The 21,499-nt window shown below is 44.6% G+C and overlaps 1 protein-coding gene across 3 annotated transcripts in view; it reads right to left on the bottom strand.

Annotated features, from left to right (window-relative positions):
• fgfrl1a (fibroblast growth factor receptor like 1a) overlaps nt 1–21,499 on the bottom strand; it is a 65,573-nt gene that overhangs the window by 7,621 nt on the left and 36,453 nt on the right. For all 3 annotated transcript variants that reach the window (XM_081611944.1, XM_081611942.1, XM_081611943.1), the window contains one exon: nt 6,872–6,949. In XM_081611944.1, coding sequence (XP_081468070.1) covers nt 6,872–6,949 — 78 coding nt within the window. The remainder of the gene's footprint in view (nt 1–6,871; nt 6,950–21,499) is intronic.

Consider the following 21,499-nt stretch of genomic DNA (forward strand, 5'->3'; position numbering starts at 1 on the left):
TCAGTAGATTATCACTTTACTGATTTAGTTTTTTGGTTTTCATAGCATTTTGTCAGATTTTGTGTGATTGATTCTCAACTTACCCTGCTGTAGTAAAATGAAAACATTAGAGTGATCTGTTCTTTATGAAGCCATAATCTGAATTACAACATTTTTTAGTTATTTAAAAAACACCTTTTGTGTTTTTGCACAAAGCATCGGAACGATATGGCTGGAATTTTACTCCGTATTGGATCGGAAAGGAAATCAGTGGAACGTCACAATAACTCTGTCAGCAAACAGAGTTATTAGCTTATAAGCTTTTATTTGATGTAAAGAGAAAAGAAAGAAATGTCACTGAAGTGAAGGAGACATGGAAGAAACGTTACTGGTTTGTTTCCAGCTGCAGAAGCTGCTGGAACTGGGAGGAAAATCGTCTGCCAGTCAGATTTTCTGCTTCGTGAATCGTCTTCTTGTTTTCTTTGGAGCCTTTGTTTCTGCAGCAGCTGCTGCGATCACAAATTCATTTTCCGGCCTGGAAGAGTCGCTGCTGTTGCGTAAGCTCGTCTTTGTGCGGCGTGAAATCCGCCGGTTTGAAGTTAATTTTAATCCGAGCCCAAAAACATCAGCAGACATCGCTGGAGTCAAAAAGGGTTTGGTTGCATCACCCTGACGCGTGATTCCATGAAAAAATGACAACATGACAAATGAATTACTGACGGCGTCAAAGCGTCCGAGATGTTGGCAGCGAAATGATGCAGCGTGAAGGAAGAGGGACGAGTCTTCCTCTCACAAACACGCCACCAGAAGGAAGGAGGAGAGAGACGGGAGGAAAAAGGAGCAACATGATAAAAACATGGAAAGAGAAATAAAATGGAGAAAAACAAATATAAAAAGTAAAATTTAAAAATAAATTATTTTATCAAAATTTTTCTCCTCATTTCAATAAAAGAAAAATAGGAAAAAAATTATTTAAAAAACCATAATTTAAAAAAGAAAGCAAAGGAATAAATTAAAGAAAATAAGAATAAAGAAAAAAGCAAAAGAAAAGAAACTAGGAGAAAAGTGGGAAAAAAATAAGATATAGAGGAAAAAAGGAGGTCAAAAAGAAAATTTTTAAATCCAGAAAGGAATACAAAGGACATTATTTAAAAAAATAAATAAATAAAAATGCAAAGAAAGAAATATAAAAGAAAAAGTAAAGGAGAGCACCATCGACATGTCGGTGCTGGTCGGACTCACGGCCGGTTGGTTGATTTAATAAGAATATTTATCCTCACACTAAACTTTCCCACATTTTGTCACATTATAAAACATAAAGTCATAAACATGAAGACAGAAACAAAAACCCAACGTGTGGGATCCATCTGCGACTCTTCAGGCGTTTCCAGAACCAACTTTCACTTCAAACTGGATTTATGCTCATGGTGCTGGTTGTTCTCTACGGAACCTCAAAAGAGCCAAAAATAATGTTCAACGTTAAAAAAAACCAAAACATTTCTGGGTCAGAAAATCTTGAATTCAAAGTCACAGAATCATTTCTCACTTCATCTAACTGACTGTAGTTTGCATCATTTAACTTCAAACAAACATGAATTAATGCTTTTAAAGCTCAGAATGACAAGCTAAGATTGTTTTGTACGTAAATAAAAACGTAAAACGGTTGAACTGCGACCCGGTCGTATCTGAACCCCAGGATCTGTTGAACAAAAACGTCCTCAGTGAAAAGCCATCAGTACAACCAGATCAAAGCGGGAAAACGGTCCAGTAGGAGAGGAAATCACTCACAGGAGCGCTTGATTTTATGGCCCTCATGTCCCAGCCGCAGCAGATAACCATCAGCCGGGAGAATAAATCAGCAGAAACTGCTGCGTCTCTTTCTGCAGACGCCGCTGTTGCTGCAGCGCTGGGTAAACAAACCCGGACAAGAGTTATGTGACGGAGATTATTCAGTGGAGTTCGGCCTCCGATGAGCGGCTCGGAGCCGGGCAGGACGACAAAGCAAACATGCAGGGAGGGCTTTTAAGTTTCACCTTTGTCTGGGAAAAGCTACTGGACCAGAGCTGAACTGTGACCAGCCCGAGTCAATAAATCCTGCAGAACCGGAGGAAGAGATGCAAGACTCCCAACCGGTGAAAACTGGAAATTACTGCAGAGACGGAAAAATAATAAACCAAGGAAACAAACTACTTCAGGAAAAACATGAATAAAGTTCATTTTGAGGGTAAAACACGTTAAAATCCAACACAGAAGAGAAAGACTGAAACAAAACAGTAAAATGTGAAGATGGTGGGAAACAGAGGATCTGGACGAAGCAGAGAGGGAAGGGCAGCTTGTTCTGGGTCTCAGGGGCAAAACCACACTTCACAGGATGAAAATACTGCTGCCCCCTACTGACCGGGAGGGAGAGGGGGGCTGGGGCAGAGAGAGAAAGATAGAGAGAGAGAGAGGAGGGGGGGAAGATGGAGGGAGAGGGAGAGAGAGTGGGGGGGAGCAAGGGAGAGCAAGTGGGAGAGAGGAGGGGGGGAGAGGGAGAGACAGAGAGGTTAAAGCGGACTGGAGTCGAGTTAAAGCGGACCGGAGTCGGGTTAAAGCGGACCGGAATCGGGTTAAAGCGGACCGGAGTCGGGTTAAAGCGGACCGGAGTCGGGTTAAAGCGGACCGGAGTCGGGTTAAAGCGGACCGGAGTCGGGTTAAAGCGGACCGGAATCGGGTTAAAGCGGACCGGAATCGGGTTAAAGCGGACCGGAATCGGTTAAAGCGGACCGGAGTCGGGTTAAAGCGGACCGGAGTCGGGTTAAAGCGGACCGGAGTCGGGTTAAAGCGGACCGGAGTCGGGTTAAAGCGGACCGGAGTCGGGTTAAAGCGGACCGGAGTCGGGTTAAAGCGGACCGGAGTCGGGTTAAAGCGGACCGGAGTCGGGTTAAAGCGGACCGGAGTTGGGTTAAAGCGGACCGGAGTTGGGTTAAAGCGGACCGGAGTCGGGTTAAAGCGGACCGGAGTCGGGTTAAAGCGGACCGGAGTCGGGTTAAAGCGGACCGGAGTCGGGTTAAAGCGGACCGGAGTCGGGTTAAAGCGGACCGGAGTCGGGTTAAAGCGGACCGGAGTCGGGTTAAAGCGGACCGGAATTGGGTTAAAGCGGACCGGAGTCGGGTTAAAGCGGACCGGAGTCGGGTTAAAGCGGACCGGAGTCGGGTTAAAGCGGACCGGAGTCGGGTTAAAGCGGACCGGAGTCGGGTTAAAGCGGATTTGGCTCTTCAGTCTGCCAGATAAACCAAAAACAAACTGGATCATGGGAATTGTTTGACAAAACGTTGAAAAGGTCCCCAACTCCCTGACCGTGCTTCACTGCTGACCTCCTAATCCGTTTCCCAAAGTTGCTCATAAACAAAGAAATGTGTCTTTTTATGGTCGGGACCGTTGGTTTCACAAAATGTCTGACTTGGAGAAAACCAGAGAAATGCTTCTGTAAAAAATTAGGCTTAATTTGTATTTGTCTAAAAACATGTAAAACCTCCTTCTTCAATCAAATCACAACCAGTTTTCAGTTTTTGCACTTTAATATTTCACAATACGAGTCATCATATTTTTGCCAAACTTCTACAAGCAGCAAATTGTTGTTTCTAACAAAGTTTTTATTCCCCTCATTTAGCATAAATACGCCTCATTCACTGCAAAAACACAAAACCGTACCAAGTATTTTTGGTTTCTAGTGTACTAAATACCCGAGTACACCAGAAATAAGACAAAACTAGGTTGCAAGTCAGAACAATCTCAGAGCTTGTTTTAAGTCATTAATTCCTTAATATTGATTAAAAAGTACACGCTCCGCTGCAGATTATATAATGGGAAAATTCCTTCTCTGAGGTGTACAAGAGAGTATCAGGGTCAGGCTACGAGAATCTTGTTTAATTATGAGAAAATACTCATAAACTTATCAGAATAAAGACATTTTAACCAAAATAACATCCTAAAAGTAGAATAAAAAAGTTGTTTTAATGAGAAAGAAGCTTTGAGTTGATGTGAGCAGCTCCGTGTTTCAAATGAAAACTGAACAATTGTTTCAAACTCCTGCTCAAGATCCATGGTCTAGTCAAAGTCCAGGTGAGAATCTCAGCTGCTCTCCATCCAATCTGAGTCTGAAATGTTGTGCAAAGACAAATCTAAACCTGTTGGAGGTTTGTCTAGTCCAGGGGTGTCAAACTCCAGTCCTCGAGGGCCGGAGTCCTGCAACTTCTAGAAGTGCCTCTGCTGCACCACACCTGAATAGAATAATTAGGTCATTAGCAAGGCTCTGGAGAACTGAGGAGGTAATTAAGCCATTTGATTCAGGTGTTTTGTACCTGTGGCACATCTAAAAACTGCAGGACAGCGGCCCTTCAGGACTGGAGTTTGACACCCCTGGGATAGTCAAAGTCCAGACTGGGAACAACCAAAGTCTCGTTTCAGTTTTATCCAGAGCGGACGGCTTGTTGAAACATCGGCGCCGCTCCGGGTCTTCCCGCTGACCTCAGGCTGCACCGCGGTCCGAACGGCCCCGGCGGACGGTTTGACGGCTCCTTAGAGAGCCGCTGTCAGCCACGAAACATGGAGGAGCGAAACCTGACGCTGTTTTAGAAACGCAGGAAGCTATAAAGCAAGTCGGTGCAGAAAGACTGCTGGGCTTCCTGGATGTGAGCTCATCTGAGACGGACCGAAGTTCAGAGCAAAAAGTCCAGGAGGACAGAAACTATTCGGAGCGTCTGCAGGGGAAAGGCCAGGCTGCAACACATTACTGCCTGCCTGGAGTGACGGACGGGAACAGGTCCGACAGAGCCAGGCAGCAAGATGGCTGATCTCTGCTGCAGGACCCACAAATAATCAATTACATCACAGAGGAGCTGATGGAGACGCATCTGTTATATATTAGTAATTCAGCTGACTTTTCCTGACGATTAATCGATTATTCTCATGATTAATCGCCAAAAGAATCGATTAATCATATAAAATGCCACTTTCTGCAGATTTTCATGTAACCACTTAAGCTTATTTTAAATAAAAAATCTGATTCCTTCAGTGAAAGCATGATATTTGTAACATCAGATGCATCTGCAGCTAATAATTACTAACATTCCTGCCGTGTTGGGCTGATTTGGGGATTCATTTGTTAATTAACTGATAAATAATTGGATGCAAAAGTTGCTCAACAAAAGATTTTTTCCACAGGATTTGAACCAGAAACATATATATAGACACGCACAAACACATTTTTGAGTCAATTAACTCTTAATCAATTATGATTATTTTTTAAACAATCGATTAATCATTATTAATCCGATTAATCATTTCACAGATTTCCATTTCCTCCTTTCATTTTGCACTTAGAGATAATGTGAAGTAAAAGGTTTGGTGTTTCAGTCAGGGAGGAACCGTGACGCTGTAGGAAGCAGAAAGATCCAGACTCCAGTCCAGCAGAACCTGGACCTCGGCGCTGCTGTTAGAAGTGGCTGCTGTGTTAATAGGAGCTTATGCAAGCCTGGGTTCCTCCGGGTAGCTGCAGAGAGAAAGTTGGCTCTGGTTCTGTTCCTGTTGGACCTTCAGTTACAGAACCATCCATCAGGAGGAAACGCTCCAGAACCTCAACCTGAGCCCAGAGGTTACTGCCAACTAAAACTAATTCACCAAACGGAGAAAATGTTTCAATCGAAGGAAAGAAACTGACTGGACGCTTATGAAACTAAAACATAACGAATTTATGGATAACATCCTTCGTTTATGAATCTATTTATTAGCCTTTCGCTGAAAGTAAAGCAGTTGGAATAAAACTCCAGTCAGCCGGTTGGTCAACAAAAATTAAATAAATAATATAATAATCCATCCATCCATTTTCTTACACCCTTGTCCCTCAGTGGGGTCAGGAGGTGCTGGTTCCTCTCCAGCCAACGTTTCGGGTGAGAGGCGGGTCACCCTGGACAGGTCGCCAGTCTGTCGCAGGGCAACACAGAGACACACAACCATGCACACACACACTCACACCTAGGGACAATTTGGAGAGGCCAGTTAACCTGACAGTCATGTTTTTGGACTGTGGGAGGAAACCGGAGTACCTGGAGAAAACCCACCATGCACAGGGAGAACATGGAGACTCCATGCAGAAAGACCGGGAATCGAACCCAGAACCTTCTTGCTGCAAGGCAACAGCTCTACCAACTGCACCACTGTGCATTAATATAATAATAATAAATATAAATATCAATAATTAAATACATTTTTCAAAACGAGTCTCTTCTGTTTAACCAGTCGATGTAAACATGATCGCAGTTCAGTGGCCTTTTTAAATTCTGCACCTAAAAATGAACCAAACTATGAAAAGACTAAAAAAGACTAAACTGAAACTACACTCAAAAACTTACCACTGGATTTATGACGTTTAACTAAAATAACATTAATAAATTAACCCAAATCACTTCAGATTGAAAAGTTAGTTTATGCTAGTCTGACAAACACTGAACTTATTTTGCTTTCTTTACTCAACATAAAGACATTTTGTTACTTTAACAACTAAAATCTGCCTTAAATCAACTGATAAGCTTCTTAATTCAACAGGATTTTTTCTAGTTAACTAAATTTTAGTTTGTCAAGAATCCTCACAAGTTAATTAAGTAGGTCTAATCCAACACCAAACAATATTTAACTAACAAAAACTAGCAAAGACTAGTTAGAACAAACTGAATTAGCAAAAAGTCCCAACAAATTAAAACGAAACAAGAATTTAAAAACTCAAAACTATTAGAACCTGCTGAGTCAGCAGAGAAAGTCCAGCGTATTACTTTGATCATTTTAGGAGTTTTTGTGTAAAACTCAACATTTCATTGAGTTTCTACATGAACATGAGTAATTACTGGGTTTTTACCTGGTTTCCCAGCCAGCTCTGGAGGCTGCATGGACCCGGCGGCGGGTTCAGCTTCTCCGCTCCTCAAGCTGGAGTCATCTGGTGGCAGACAGACAGACAGGAGCAACTAAATATCCTCTGATTTTTAACCGTCATGTGGTAAAATCCACTTGGCGCACATAAAATTCAACAAAATGCAAAAAAAAAAAAGAGCTTTATTTTCATTTTTTTTCTTTATCCAAACCAAAAACAAACAGGAAACATAAAAAATGCTGAAATACGGAGTTTTAATGTGTCGTCCTTTCTAAAAGGAGGTTTCTTCATCATTTTGAAACCGTTTTTGCTCAGGTTGTTAAAACGTAAGTAGATGAGGAACAATCTGCTGGTTCCCAGAATAATCAGCCTGACTGGTTTTCCTGCTCATTAAATGAAACTTTTGCCATGTTGAGGCTGTGAGAGAGTCAGAGAGAGCAATACTAACAGGAAGGTGCAGCATATGAACATGGTTTTAATGCTAACAGCTGTTTCTGTCATTAGTGCAGCAGATAATTAAATATTTCAGCTAAAATATTCCAAATGCAAAAACAAAAAGGACCTATTTGGCACAGACATTCCCAGCAGTCATGTGGAAAATGTTTCCGCTGAAATCAGCTGTAGGTATTACCACTGGTGAGCTAACAAAATGTTAGCTTCACTAGCTGTTAATTAGTGAAGCTAAGAATTTGATAGTAAAACCACTAAAAACATTACAATACTAGCGGAAGCTGATGCTAACCGCTAAACACGTAAAAAAATTAGGAGGAGCTAATGCTAAACATTACAAACTGTCAGAGGCTAATGCTAACCCACTGAACACCTAAAAAATTAGCATAAGGCAACATTAAACTGCTAAACTTAATTTAAAATTAACCGAAGCTTGAGCTAAACTGCTAAATAAAAAATCTGCAGAATCTAAGGCTAAACTGCTAAACGCATAGAGAAATTAGTAATGCTAACGCTAACTATCAAGTCTCCTTCCAGTTAATGGTGTGACACCTGCTAAAAGCAAAGTCTCAGTTTATGATGTCATAACGATGGGAACATTTTATTGGCTTAAAAGAATCAAAACGGCGGCCATCTTGATAAACGTGATCTTTGAAAGCATTTCGCATTTTGATTGGTTCAACCAAAGAAATTCTCATTTGGATCAGAAATTTTGTTACATCATCGGCTGTGTTTAAAGATTTTAGGAGAAAGGAGCCCAGCTGTGAGGTGAGGTCAGGTCAGGTCAGGTCAGATCAGGTACGGTCAGGTACGGTACGTCTGTTATTTTCATTCCTCTGATCTTTGGACCAGATCAAACCTCATGCAGCGTTTCTGTGATGAAAGCCTTAAAATGAAAGCAAATTGTCACCACCAACTCTTCACGCAGGAACTGGGAGCGCCACAGCAGCGTTGGGTTTTCCTTCCACTGAATTTTCTCCACTTTAGCTCCAAACAGACATGAAGTGAGCTAATCTGACGTATTGAAGGAGCTCTATTGGTTCATGAGGAACAATATTAACAGCATCCTGAGGCCCACGTGGCTCCCATCCTGCCAGAGGGGGCGCTACGAGCTACTGCGTGGCGCGGCGTCGCATCAGCGGCTGCATGTGTCCTGCTCCGCTCCGCCGTAACTTCAGGTCCCAGCATTCCCAGCAAACCGCCGTCATCCTCTCTGCCTCTTTGGTCCCTCGGTACCGCCGCACGAACGGCGCCCTCTGAGGAGGGCCACCGTTTGAAGCCCCGCAGTGTGTGTGTTTGTACATTTGTTTGTAATACCTTATGGGGACCATTTTCCTGACGCTACGTTGTGGGGACCCACTGCTCCTTGTGGGACTGAAACCTGGGCCCCACAAGGGGAAACGCTGCTTTTGGGTCAGGGGTCAGAGTTAGGACTCAGGTGTGAATCGAGTTTTGGTTGGAGTCAGAAGAAATGATGACAATGTAAAAGTTCAATAATAAGAGATAAATGGACAGACGGCCGGATTGATTCATGGACGGACGGATGGATGGATGGACAGACGGATGGATGGATGGATGGACGGACAGACGGATGGACAGACGGATGGATGGATTGATTCATGGATGGACAGACAGACAAATGGACAGATGGATGGATTGATTGATTCATGGACGGACGGACTGATGGATGGACGGATGGACAGACGGACGGATTGATTGATTCATGGACGGACGGACTGATGGATGGACGGATGGACAGACGGACGGATTGATTGATTCATGGATGGACAGACAGACAGATGGATGGATGGACGGACGGACAGACGGATGGATTGATTGATTCATGGACGGACGGACTGATGGATGGACGGATGGACAGACGGACGGATTGATTGATTCATGGACGGACGGACGGACGGACTGATGGAAGGACGGATGGACAGACGGATGGATGGATGGACGGACGGATGGATTGACGGACGGACGGACGGACGGACGGACGGACGGATGGACGGATGGATGGACGGATGGACAGACGGACGGATTGATTGATTCATGGATGGACAGACAGACAGATGGATGGATGGACGGACGGACAGACGGATGGATTGATTGATTCATGGACGGACGGACTGATGGATGGACGGATGGACAGACGGACGGATTGATTGATTCATGGACGGACGGACGGACGGACTGATGGATGGACGGATGGACAGACGGATGGATGGATGGACGGACGGATGGATTGACGGACGGACGGACGGACGGACGGACGGACGGATGGACGGATGGATGGACGGATGGACAGACGGACGGATGGATGGATGGACGGATGGATGGACGGACGGACGGACGGACTGATGGATGGACGGATGGACAGACGGATGGATGGATGGACGGACGGATGGATTGACGGACGGACGGACGGACGGACGGACGGACGGACGGACGGATGGACGGATGGATGGACGGATGGACAGACGGACGGATGGATGGATGGATGGATGGACGGACAGACGGACTTCAACATGTCTTCCAGCTCTGCTGACGTTTCCCAAACGTTTGGTTGTCGGGGTAAATCCTGACCGTTTGGGTTTAAGGCTCAGCTTCAGGCAGAGCAGAGATTCTTCCTCCTCTCAGCTGTTTTTAATAAACTTTCTCATAAACTCTCAGAAACAGCATCCAGTCATTAATTCAACAAATGGCTGCTGGTTTTGCTTCCGTGAGAATTCGGAACAAACTCCAGAAATCTCCAAGTTGAGACGTTTCCTGGTGTTGGCAGCCCGGCCCGTCCGTCTCGCCCGGCTCGTCCATCTCGTCCGTCTCGCCCGGCTCGCCCGGCTCGCCCGTCTCGTCCGTCTCGCCCGGCTCGTCCGTCTCGCCCGGCTCGTCCGTCTCGCCCGGCTCGTCCGTCTCGTCCAGCTCGTCCGTCTCGTCCGTCTCGCCCGGCCCGCCCGGCCCGTCCGTCTCGTCCGTCTCGCCCGGCTCGTCCGTCTCGTCCGTCTCGCCCGGCCCGTCTGTCTCGTCCGTCTCGTCTGTCTCGCCCGGCCCGCCCGGCTCGTCCGTCTCGTCCGGCCCGCCCGGCCCGTCCGTCTCGTCTGTCTCGTCCAGCTCGTCCGTCTCGTCCGTCTCGCCCGGCTCGCCCGGCCCGCCCGGCCCGTCCGTCTCGCCCGGCTCGTCCGTCTCGCCCGGCCCGTCTGTCTCGTCCGTCTCGTCTGTCTCGCCCGGCTTGTCCGGCTCGTCCGTCTCGTCCGGCCCGCCCGGCTTGTCCGGCTCGTCCGTCTCGTCCGTCTCGCCCGGCCCGTCCGTCTCGTCCGTCTCGCCCGGCTCGTCCGTCTCGTCCGTCTCGTCCGTCTCGTCCGTCTCGCCCGGCCCGCCCGGCTCGTCCGTCTCGTCCGTCTCGCCCGGCCCGTCTGTCTCGTCTGTCTCGCCCGGCTTGTCCGGCTCGTCCGTCTCGTCCGGCCCGCCCGGCTTGTCCGGCTCGTCCGTCTCGCCCGGCCCGTCTGTCTCGTCCGTCTCGCCCGGCCCGCCCGGCCCGTCCGGCCCGTCCGTCTCGTCCGTCTCGCCCGGCCCGTCTGTCTCGTCCGTCTCGCCCGGCTTGTCCGTCTCGTCCGTCTCGCCCGGCCCGTCTGTCTCGTCTGTCTCGTCCGTCTCGCCCGGCTCGTCCGGCTCGTCCGGCCCGCCCGGCCCGTCTGTCTCGTCCGGCTCGTCCGTCTCGTCCGTCTCGCCCGGCTCGTCCGGCCCGTCCGGCTCCGGGTTCAGTTTGAGGCGTTTAGCTCCAGATTTTAACGTTTTATTGGGGCTTTCCATCTCTCTGCTCTCGGTTTCCACCTCGCTCCTGCTTCCCCCCGCCTTCCTCGCTCCTTACCGGCTTTACGGCGCGCTGCGTCTCACAGAGTCACGGCCGCATGTGGAAGGCAGCGTGTTTGTGTAACCTCTCCTTGTATTTGCTTTCAGGTCTGCAGAGAGAAGCTAGAAATACGAGTCCCAGCTGTCCCATTCACAGGAGTCCGTTCGGATCCAAAGTTCTCCGGTTCCTCCAAGGTTTAACAGACACACAGGATTTAGCTCTGGACACATGTAGCTGAAAAAGATGCACTGCGTTTACCGACGTCAGAACCAGAACTCTGCCCGTAACAAATGTTTGGACGATAAATCATCCCGGAGGTTACGGTGATAAACGACGATATTGTTGCTCTGAGGTTATTTTCAAGTAACAATAATGTGAGATTCTCAAACATCAAGTGAGATGCCATGACTTCAGCTTCCTGCTGGAGGGAGAAAAACTGCCAACCGACCATAACCAGCACTGGAGTTGGCAGCTTGTCAACATAACAGTGAATCTTAAATGCATGTGCGATATATAAAAGAAAAAGGGACGCAGTGCTTTGCTACGCACTGACAACTAAGACAACATATAAGGTCAGGAAAAAGTTTTAATTAGGGCTGCACAGTGGCGCAGTTGGTAGAGCTGTTGCCTTGCAGCAAGAAGGTTCTGGGTTCGATTCCCGGTCTTTCTGCATGGAGTCTCCATGTTCTCCCTGTGCATGGTGGGTTTTCTCCAGGTACTCCGGTTTCCTCCCACAGTCCAAAAACATGACTGTCAGGTTAATTGGCCTCTCCAGATTGTCCCTAGGTGTGAGTGTGAGTGTGCATGGTTGTGTGTCCTGTGTGTCTCTGTGTTGCCCTGCGACAGACTGGTGACCTGTCCAGGTGACCCCGCCTCTCGCCCGGATCGTTAGCTGGAGAGGCACCAGCACCTCCTGACCCCACTGAGGGACAAGGGTGTAAAGAAGATGGATGGATGGAAAAAGTCTTAATTAAGAAAAAAGTAGTGAGAGTGAGGGAAGTAGCTCAGGTACGCTAGCTTGACTTTGGCAACAATAACATGTAGATGCGATGTGGACCTAAAACACCACCTCTGACAGATCATCAGTAGAGCAGGTGTTGAAATGAGCTGATCGACCGCCACAGTGTTAGCTTAGCTAATAGCACTGGTAGCTAATAGCAGCAGTAGCTAATAGCACTGGTAGCTAATAGCAGCAGTAGCTAATAGCAGTAGCTAATCTACCACAGGGATCACTTGTTAATAATCACAAAGTAAACATCAGGCCTGAAAACATAAAACTGTAATGTATTGGACGTTCTGCTCTTTGTGTGGGAAGTGGTGCCATTGTTGTTGACAGTTGCTACAGCAACCGGTCAGAACTGGGTCGTCTTGTAAAAAAAAGAAAGTCAGATTTGTGTCGCATTCACCTTTTTCCTGAATGTAGCTGAAGATCTGCTCAAGGCTATTTCAGGTTTAAAAGAAAACCTAAACAAAGATGATGCCAACCAAACCTGATTGGACGTTGGATCAACCCCAACCACCAATCAGCTCCTTCCCTGTTCATTCAGGCTTTAAAAGTTCATCTCCAGCAGCAGAGACTCGACTCCTGCCGGTTTTTATTTTGGGGTAAAGAATTGGTCCAGGTCTGGTGAAGCGTTAAAACCTGAACTCCTGCAGCGGAGGCAGAGGTGGATCGCTGTTCTGGAAGCCGTCCTCCTGCACGACCAGCAGAGTAAACACCATTCAGCAGCGGCTCGGCCTGCCGGAGCTCCGACCCCCTACCAGAACACACACTGTCATTATAACTCCACCATCCGATTACAGCGTGGAAACAACGAAAGCCGTTCGTTCCGAGTGGTTTCTGTTGTCGTGGGATCTGGAACGATGCAGAACGTCTCTGCAAGGCGACGCGGCGTTCCCTGCTTTCCTCCCCAGGTCCGTTCAGGAAGGCTTGGATCGTCGCAAACAGCCAGCGGCTCCGGCTACGGCTGCACAATATGGCTGAAAAAACTACCACTGCATCCATGTTTCATATCAGCACCTATTGATAATTATTGATTCTGGTTGTTTTAACGTCTTTCTCTTCACACTGTTGTTTTTTTATTTATTTTAATTTTAAAAAGTGACCAGGTTTTGTTCCAAAACCTGAAACTGCTGCTGCGCAAGCTACTCAACAAGTTGTTGCTAGGCAACCAAAGTTAGGGGGAACTCTTGTTACTCAGCAGGTTGTTGCTAGGCAACCAAAGTTAGGGGAAACTCTTGTTACTCAGCAGGTTGTTGCTAGGCAACCAAAGTTAGGGGGAACTCTTGTTACTCAGCAGGTTGTTGCTAGGCAACCAAAGTTAGGGGGAACTCTTGTTACTCAGCAGGTTGTTGCTAGGCAACCAAAGTTAGGGGAAACTCTTGTTACTCAGCAGGTTGTTGCTAGGCAACCAAAGTTAGGGGGAACTCTTGTTACTCAGCAGGTTGTTGCTAGGTAACCAAAGTTAGAGGGAACTCTTGTTACTCAGCAGGTTGTTGCTAGGTAACCAAAGTTAGAGGGAACTCTTGTTACTCAGCAGGTTGTTGCTAGGTAACCAAAGTTAGGGGGAACTCTTGTTACTCAGCAGGTTGTTGCTAGGTAACCAAAGTGAGAGGGAACTCTTGTTACTCAGCAAGTTGTTACTAGGCAACCAAAGTTAGGGGAAACTCTTGTTACTCAGCAAGTTGTTACTAGGCAACCGAAGCATTAGTGAGTCACTTGATGCTACCAGCTAGCTTAGCTCACGTCGACAGTTCTTCCTCTGCCTACATTTCCCAGAATGCTGTGCGGTTCTGGATCGGGCTTCACTGAATATTCTATACATTGAATGTCCTATGAGACATATTATCTATCGATACTGATCACGTGATTATTGCAGTATTTATTATTGATTTCCAGCACAGATATGAAGATAAATCAGCTGTTTTGTTGGTACATCTATGTTCTATACATCTATGAGAACGCCCTCTTCTTGGAACTTGCTAGAAGAAACTGGGACCGACTGAATTTATCTCATTTAACGTTTTTTGCATCCAAACTAAAAGCTCTCGAGGCAGATTCAGCCACACGTTCTTGTTTTTATAGCTCGACATTTAACTGTGTATTTTCCGTGTTGCGTTTTGTTGCTGCCTGTTGGCCAGGACTCCCTCGGAGAAGAGGCTTTTAATCCGAGCGGGTTTTTATCCTGGTGAAATGAAGGTTAAAATTAAAAACCTAGCAAACCTGAGCTAGTGAACGTTACACATCTATTCTCATGACCAGGAATCAGCCGTCGCTTAAAGCTGAAGTTAACTTTACAACATGCCGTCTGCAGGTTTTACAGCTCAAATTTAAAATCAAAGTTAAGCTGAAAACTATAAATATGAAAGATGTTTTTGGATCCTGCTGTATTATAATACAGCAGAGAGAAACTTTGAAGGTTTGATATGGAGATCTGATTTACTAAAAGAAGATTTTTTAACTCATTTTGCAGAGTTCTGTCTTAATTTCTGGCTTATCTTGGATTATTCTCGGTTTATTATGTCTGTCTGGGACGTAGGAATTTTCAAAATAAAAGAATCAGCAGAAAGTTTAGGCTGTCAGAAACTCAAAAGGATGAAATTACAGTAAAAGTTTATTAAAAAACTGCTTTAAATGTTTTCTACGACAGCGAATCAGAGCGATTTTAGGAAAAACGAGAAAAAGACGACAACATTTACCCCAACAAACTCAGACTTTGAGTAATCAAAAATTTCTGTGATCAATCTCAAAATTTTGAGTTTTCCAGCTAATTTTCAACTTAAACTCAGAAATTTGCAAGTTTTTTTTTTTTAATTTTTATAAAATTTCAGTTTTTTTCCCTAGGAAATGTTTTGACTTTCCAAACTCAGAAATCCCATCTATTTCTATGAAATGTTTGAGATTACCCTCAAAGTCTCTGAGTTTTTCTAGTAAACTTTGACTTTTCCAACTATTGGGTGGAAATTTACTCCTTTGTTTTCTACCTACATCAGCAGAAAAGCAGCTGAACAAAGTGAAACTTTCTCCTTCATCAACATCAGATGTTTCTGGCTTTCCACTTGATAACTGAACATTATTGTGACTTTATGAGGAAGTATTGGGATTTTTAGAAGGAAATCTGGGGTATAAATCCCCCTTAATCTCCAATCCAACAGATTTCCTTTCTGTAAACAATTACACAACATCTAAACAGCCTTCTCAATAAAAATGTAAACACCATCTGCTCCCAAACGAGCTCCACATGGAGAAGTTCGCATTCCCTAAAGCCGTCAGATTGTCCGGACGCGTGTTGGAGCGCCGTCCACATCTGGACCCCCGGGTCCCGCGGGCCGGCCCTCCCGCCCGCCCGCCGTATGGAAGCCATTACCGGCCGAGCCGCTGCGCAGACCGCCATTAGCAGCGTGAGGGAGAGACGCGGAAAGCGCCGGAGACAGAGAGAAAGAGCGAACAAGTCGGGATGTGACGGCCTTTTTAGAGAGGTCAAGAGGCGGCGGCGGTAAAAACGCGGCGCTGGACTGGAAGCAGGGCCAGAGATTTATCACCGGCGGCCGCCCGGAGCTGCAGATTTACTGACTGGACGTGTTAAAGAGGCGAGTCGGGCGATGACATCTCCCAGCTCCGTTTAAACATGAATCCGTCACACAGAAACAGTTTCCGAGTGAAAAACGCTCAACCCGCTTTGTGGAACATGTGAGCTCATTAAGACGTCTCACACACACACACACACACACACACACACACCTGTAGCCCCGCCCACCGCCCTGAGGAGCGCCAGGAAAACAGCAAGCATTTACGAGGAGAACTTTACGATGCTATTTACAAATGTGATTACACGACGTGCCGTTCTGGGCTCCGGCTCTGAAATATGATGAACACACGGCAACGCTCGGCCCGGGCCGCTTCCAGCTCTCCGGCTTATTTGGTCAAGAAAACCGACGGAGTGAGCAAATCGCACTCATGCACGCAACACACGGTGAATCACATGCGACTGATTACCCAGAGTTCCTCTCTGCGAGGGCTTCAAGGTGCGCTGGGATGTGAAAACAAGGCGATGCATCACTTTCAGCCAGAGAGGATTCAACGCTAATATTCTCCAAAACCAGAATTACGCTGGAAAATACATCTGCTGACTGTCAGATTATATCAATTTGAAGTTGATTTAACTGTGTTTAGCAACTATATTCAACTAAAAATTAGTTTAGAAACTAAAACTACATGTTGCCCCAACTATGGGTTTTTATATTAAAGCTTATTTAACATTTCTATAATAGCTGAAAAAGTTATTTTTCATTAAACACTAATTTGCTAAGCCATGATTTTAGCTCTACTAACAAAAAACCACTAAACACAAAAATAAGCTAATGCTAAACACATAGAAAAATACAGCAGAAGCTAATGCTAAACTGCTAAATGTATAAAATAAACTTCATTCAAGCTACCAAACACAAAAAATGAGTGGAAGCTAATAATAAACCACAATAACAATAAACCACTAAATAGGTAACAAATTTGCAGAAGCTAATGCTAAGTACAAAAACATTAGCATATGCTAATGCTAAACCACTAAAATGGCTTTCTGCTGCAAAAAAGAAAATAATAATTTCATGCATTTTAATTGAATGGACGGACTTTAACAACTATATATTTAAAGCTAAGAATTAATCAGCACTGATTATTATTAAGCTTATTTAAGGTGCACTTCTGTCATAGCAGTAAAGAATATTTCTTAGTTCAAGTTCAAATTTAACAGCTTTAAAATGTTTTTTTTTGTTTACAGTTTGCGGCAAAGGTCACCAGGCCGGGAATCGAACCTGCGACAGGACAAAGGCCTCCATGTGAGGGTCTTGCTCGACCCCTGCACCACAATGTTTGTTCTTCAATTACAAGTTATGTTAATGGATCTCAAGAAATTTAACGTTTCATGGACTTTATTTTATTCATGTCAGAAAGTTTAGCGGTTTCCACCAAAAAGACAGAAACATGATTCACGCCCAACTTTTGAAAATCCATGCCTTCAAAAAATATATATATACTGAGAAAATTCAACAAGCATAACAATAAAGAGACAAATATAATTAACTCTTAAAACCTCTGAAAAGCAAAAGTAATTTTGTTCTTAAATTTTCTAATAAATCCTGTTATGAACATTTTAAAAAGTCTCCAAACAGAGACGACGATATTTAAACAAAACAAATACAAAACCTTCTGCTGACATTTAGGATGTGAAGTTTAGAAGCAAGAACAGCTGAAAAAACGGAGCTCTTTCATTTCTGTATGACTAACTGGCCTAATTAAATCATTCTCTGCCCACACCGATTTAAGAAATCCTCAAAAGTGAAATGTTTGATGTGGAAAAGCGTCTAAATGAGGAAGTTTTCCCTGAATCCAGCCAGCTGCTGTGATTTCCACATGTTTCTAAAAAAACAGACCCACTTCCAAGCAGCTGAGTGTTTGGGAAACATGAAGGAGCCTTCTTTCAGCCAGCTGACCAGCACTGATCAGCAACAACCAACAAATTCAAGATGGCCGCCATGGCTGTTGTGGAATAAAAAAAATGTAGCTAAATTAGATGGATGTGTCTGGTTTGAAATCATAACCTACATATTTTGAACTATAGAAATCACATACATTTTCTTCATTTCTTCTTTTCTGTTTCTGGTGGACATTTTTCAAAATGGCCACCATGGTTGTACTGGGGAATATTTGCACTAAAATCAGCTGTGGTCATTGCCAGTTGTGGGCGCAGCTAACCAAAAAGTTAAGTTCACTAACCACTATTTCACTAAACAAGAATCTTCGTTCTGCTAACGCTAAGCTATCCACATAAAAAATGAGAGGAAGCTGATGCTGAAAACATAAAAATATTAGCAGAAGCTAAAGCTAACACACTAAACACATAGGAAATTAGTATAAATTAACGCTAAACCACAGAACACATAACAAATTTGCAGATGCTAATGTTAAACATATAAAAATTATAAAAGCTAGCGCTAAACCGCTAAACACAAAATAGTAGCAGAAGCTAGTGTTAACAAAATATTACTGGAAGCTAACGTTAAAAACAAAATTAAGATGAAGCTACAGCTAAACCACTGAACACAGAAATTAGCACAAGCTAACGCTAACCTTTAAGACAACCGTCTCTCATCTTCACCTAGCTAACGACTGGTCTGAGACGTGCCAACAGTAAGTCCTCAGTAATACTTTCCCAAAGTCAAAACATGATGCAACATTAATTTCATCAGTCATGAAAAACGGGGAACATTTAATGACAATAACTGGTTTAAACGGCTAAAAAGCGGCGGCCATGTTGGAAATATCAGTCATTCTGAGATTGAATCAGCTCTTGACAGATTCCTACAGTAACCTGCTGCACTGAAAAGCTCAGCGTTTTCAGCAGAAACAGAAACACGGCTGCAAAAATACAAGCGGTGTGATTGGATAAGCTGAGGGTTTTAACCCATAATCCCGTGTTTTCTCTCCGCTCTCAGGAATAAACACGGAGCGCTCGGTTAGTTCCTGCAGGGCAGCAGAACAGAGGCCCGTTTCACTCACAGACTAAACAAAGAACCGTTTACGGGGAAACCTTTCTTCATGCAATCATCGCAACCAAAACAGAGAAAGAGAAATAAAAGAGCGAAGCGGCTGAAAGCGAGCGACCGAGTGTGTGAATCCAACTTTGAACAGAGCTTTGTATTTCCTGAAGCCGAGCGGCACGCCGGTTTGATCCTCAGCCATGAATGGGCTTTATACGCTAATTACAGCCACCTGTGTGTGTGTGTGTGTGTGTGTGTGTGTGTGTGTGAGGCATGAGGGCGGAGGCTGACTGTACAGTCGTGAACAAAAGCAACCTGCTGTTTTTACTCCGTACACACACCCGCTTTTACACGCGCTTTCGGGAAATGAATGATGCGGCGTCACACTGAGGAGGAAGATGAGAGGTTTCTATCCGTCCTGCTTCGGATCTGGGTTTTTATCAGGTATGAAGCTCGTCTCGCCGCTGCCAGGAATCCTTATAAGGACATTCAAGAAAACCTGAGAGAGAAGCAAGTTGAGTTCACGCTGACAAGTTCAAATCAGATTTTTAGAAACTTTTAATTCGCTTTCCATGCAAATCTGAGGACAAAGCAAACACTTCGTGCTCAAAAAGCCTCTTCTTCTCAAAACAAAGTGCAGAACTCAGTCGCTCTAGTAACACTTTTCAGTGTGGATAACGTAACTGAGTGAGGAAAACTCAAGATCATCAGTGAGATGCTTAAAAAACTAAAATCAGAGGAACTGAGATGTGAAAAGCTTTTCAAGCGGATGTTGTTTTGACGTGTTCATAGATATTACTGCAGGCTGCAACATGGCGAGAGAGAGCTAAACGTTCAATGGATAACAGAAACGTTTAATGTTTAGCAGAATAGTACAGCGGCTTCATTTTATCCTCCGTCAGGATGGAAGCACTGACTTTCCAGCTTGTTATGCTAACCATGCTAACCGCTAAAGTGTTTAAAATACTTTGTGTTTAAACTTATTAAAATGTTTACAGTCACTTCTTCCACCTTTTCATGCCTCTTCTGCCTCTGACATAAATAAATGAAGATGTTCACATCAGTGTTTTACTGAAACTCTGTAGTTTAGGCAGTTTGCTGCTTTGCTAACCGGAAAACTTTCTGCTGCTGCAGGAAACAGTTTCTGCAATATTTGTAGTTTTTCTTCATGTTTCAGATGTTTGGCATCCAGCAGCAATTCTTGGATAAATTGTGTCCTAAATGAACCTTTTTAATATAAAAACTATTTAAAAAGTATCGATCTGTTCAGGCCTTTACTTGGAAAACATAATTTTGACCTAATGTAACGTGTAAGTACTTTTGATTTTTAACTTAGTCAACAGTAAAAGGTAAAAAAGTGGATTTGTTTGGGTCGTATGAACAGCTGAATAAAAAAAAAAAAAAACGTATTCAAAGAATCCTGATGTCTGTCGGCCTCCATTTTGTACCAGCCCGGGCCGTTGCCATGGAGACGGCGCGGGAACATTTGTCGTTTTTACTCAATAGACTGAAGAAGAAGAAGAAGAAGAAGACATGATTACTAGCGTTGAATCAAATATCAACTCAGCATCAAATGGTTTTTTTTTAATCCACTGAAGGTTTATTTATATTTTAGCTTCAAAATACCGATCCTCGCCAGCAGATGGCAGCAAAGCCCATCTAAATGGTGAGATGACGCTTTATTTTTAGCAGCAATGCTTGTATTTTATTGCATAGATCAGATATTGTAACAAATGATCACATCACTGCTGAGTTTCCTGATGAAAACGGAGAAATTAAATCTCTCCGGTTGAATCCAGCCTCCCTCCTTCCACCAGATCCCAACGCTGTGCAGGAACCCAGATCCATTTCCCAGCTGCATTATCTCAGCATATTCCCGGTCCGGTCTGAGGGGGCGTGGCCAAAGAATGGCCGACTCCGACCTCTGATCGCTCAGAAACCGCAGAACATCAACAGAACGGTGAAAACGTATAAACAGTAATTAGCTCTGTGGGTCAAAGGTCACACAGCGGCGCGTTTCTATGACGTATATTTATATAAATGTGTCTGGTCAGAGTCAGGGAAGAAAAGCAAAGCAGTTTTAATAGTTAACGTTATCTGCATTCCTTTTTTGGTTTTTCATTTATTTATAAGTTGGAGAATAAAAAACAAACATTACAGACAAACAAAGGTTTCGATATACAAAATAACCAGTCAGTTCAGATAAAAAGTTAAATAAAATAAACCAAAAGGAGGAGCACATTAGGAGGTAAAGTGGGTTAGAATAGCTTTTCTGGCAGCTATTTTCTAAGTTGCATTATTATTATTTTCCTTTTCATTATTATTAGTGTACAGGAATATTTTGGGAAAGAGAGAATAATAAAAGATAAATGGCAGGAGCTGCGCTACGCTGGCGGTTTCCCATCATGGACGGGCGGATCAGGAGAAACGATCCAGAGGAATCAGAATCACTTCGGCTAAACGGAGCGAGTCGCTGGCGCGCCACACATGCTGCTAAAGAAAGACTTCCTGTCCCGCAGCAAACCTCTCTCAGCGCGACTCGATGCTTTCCGCCGTGTTTCAGACTCGTCCTGAGGTCGTTTCCAGCATTTGTTAACCAGAATCAGGCGGTTTTTCAGCTCGATTGGCGACTGAAGCTCATGAACGCAGGAATCCAACCTTTTCCCAAACAGCGGAAGCAAAACACGCAGCAGGCAGGTTTACGACACGGATCGGTGGGAAAGTCGCTGCAGCTAGCATGAGCAGCTGGACGGCGGCTCATTCAGGGCCGCAGAGAG

This window comes from Poecilia reticulata, chromosome 10 (assembly GCF_904066995.2).
Source record: "Poecilia reticulata chromosome 10, P_reticulata-male-v2, whole genome shotgun sequence".
Lineage (NCBI taxonomy): Eukaryota > Metazoa > Chordata > Actinopteri > Cyprinodontiformes > Poeciliidae > Poecilia > Poecilia reticulata.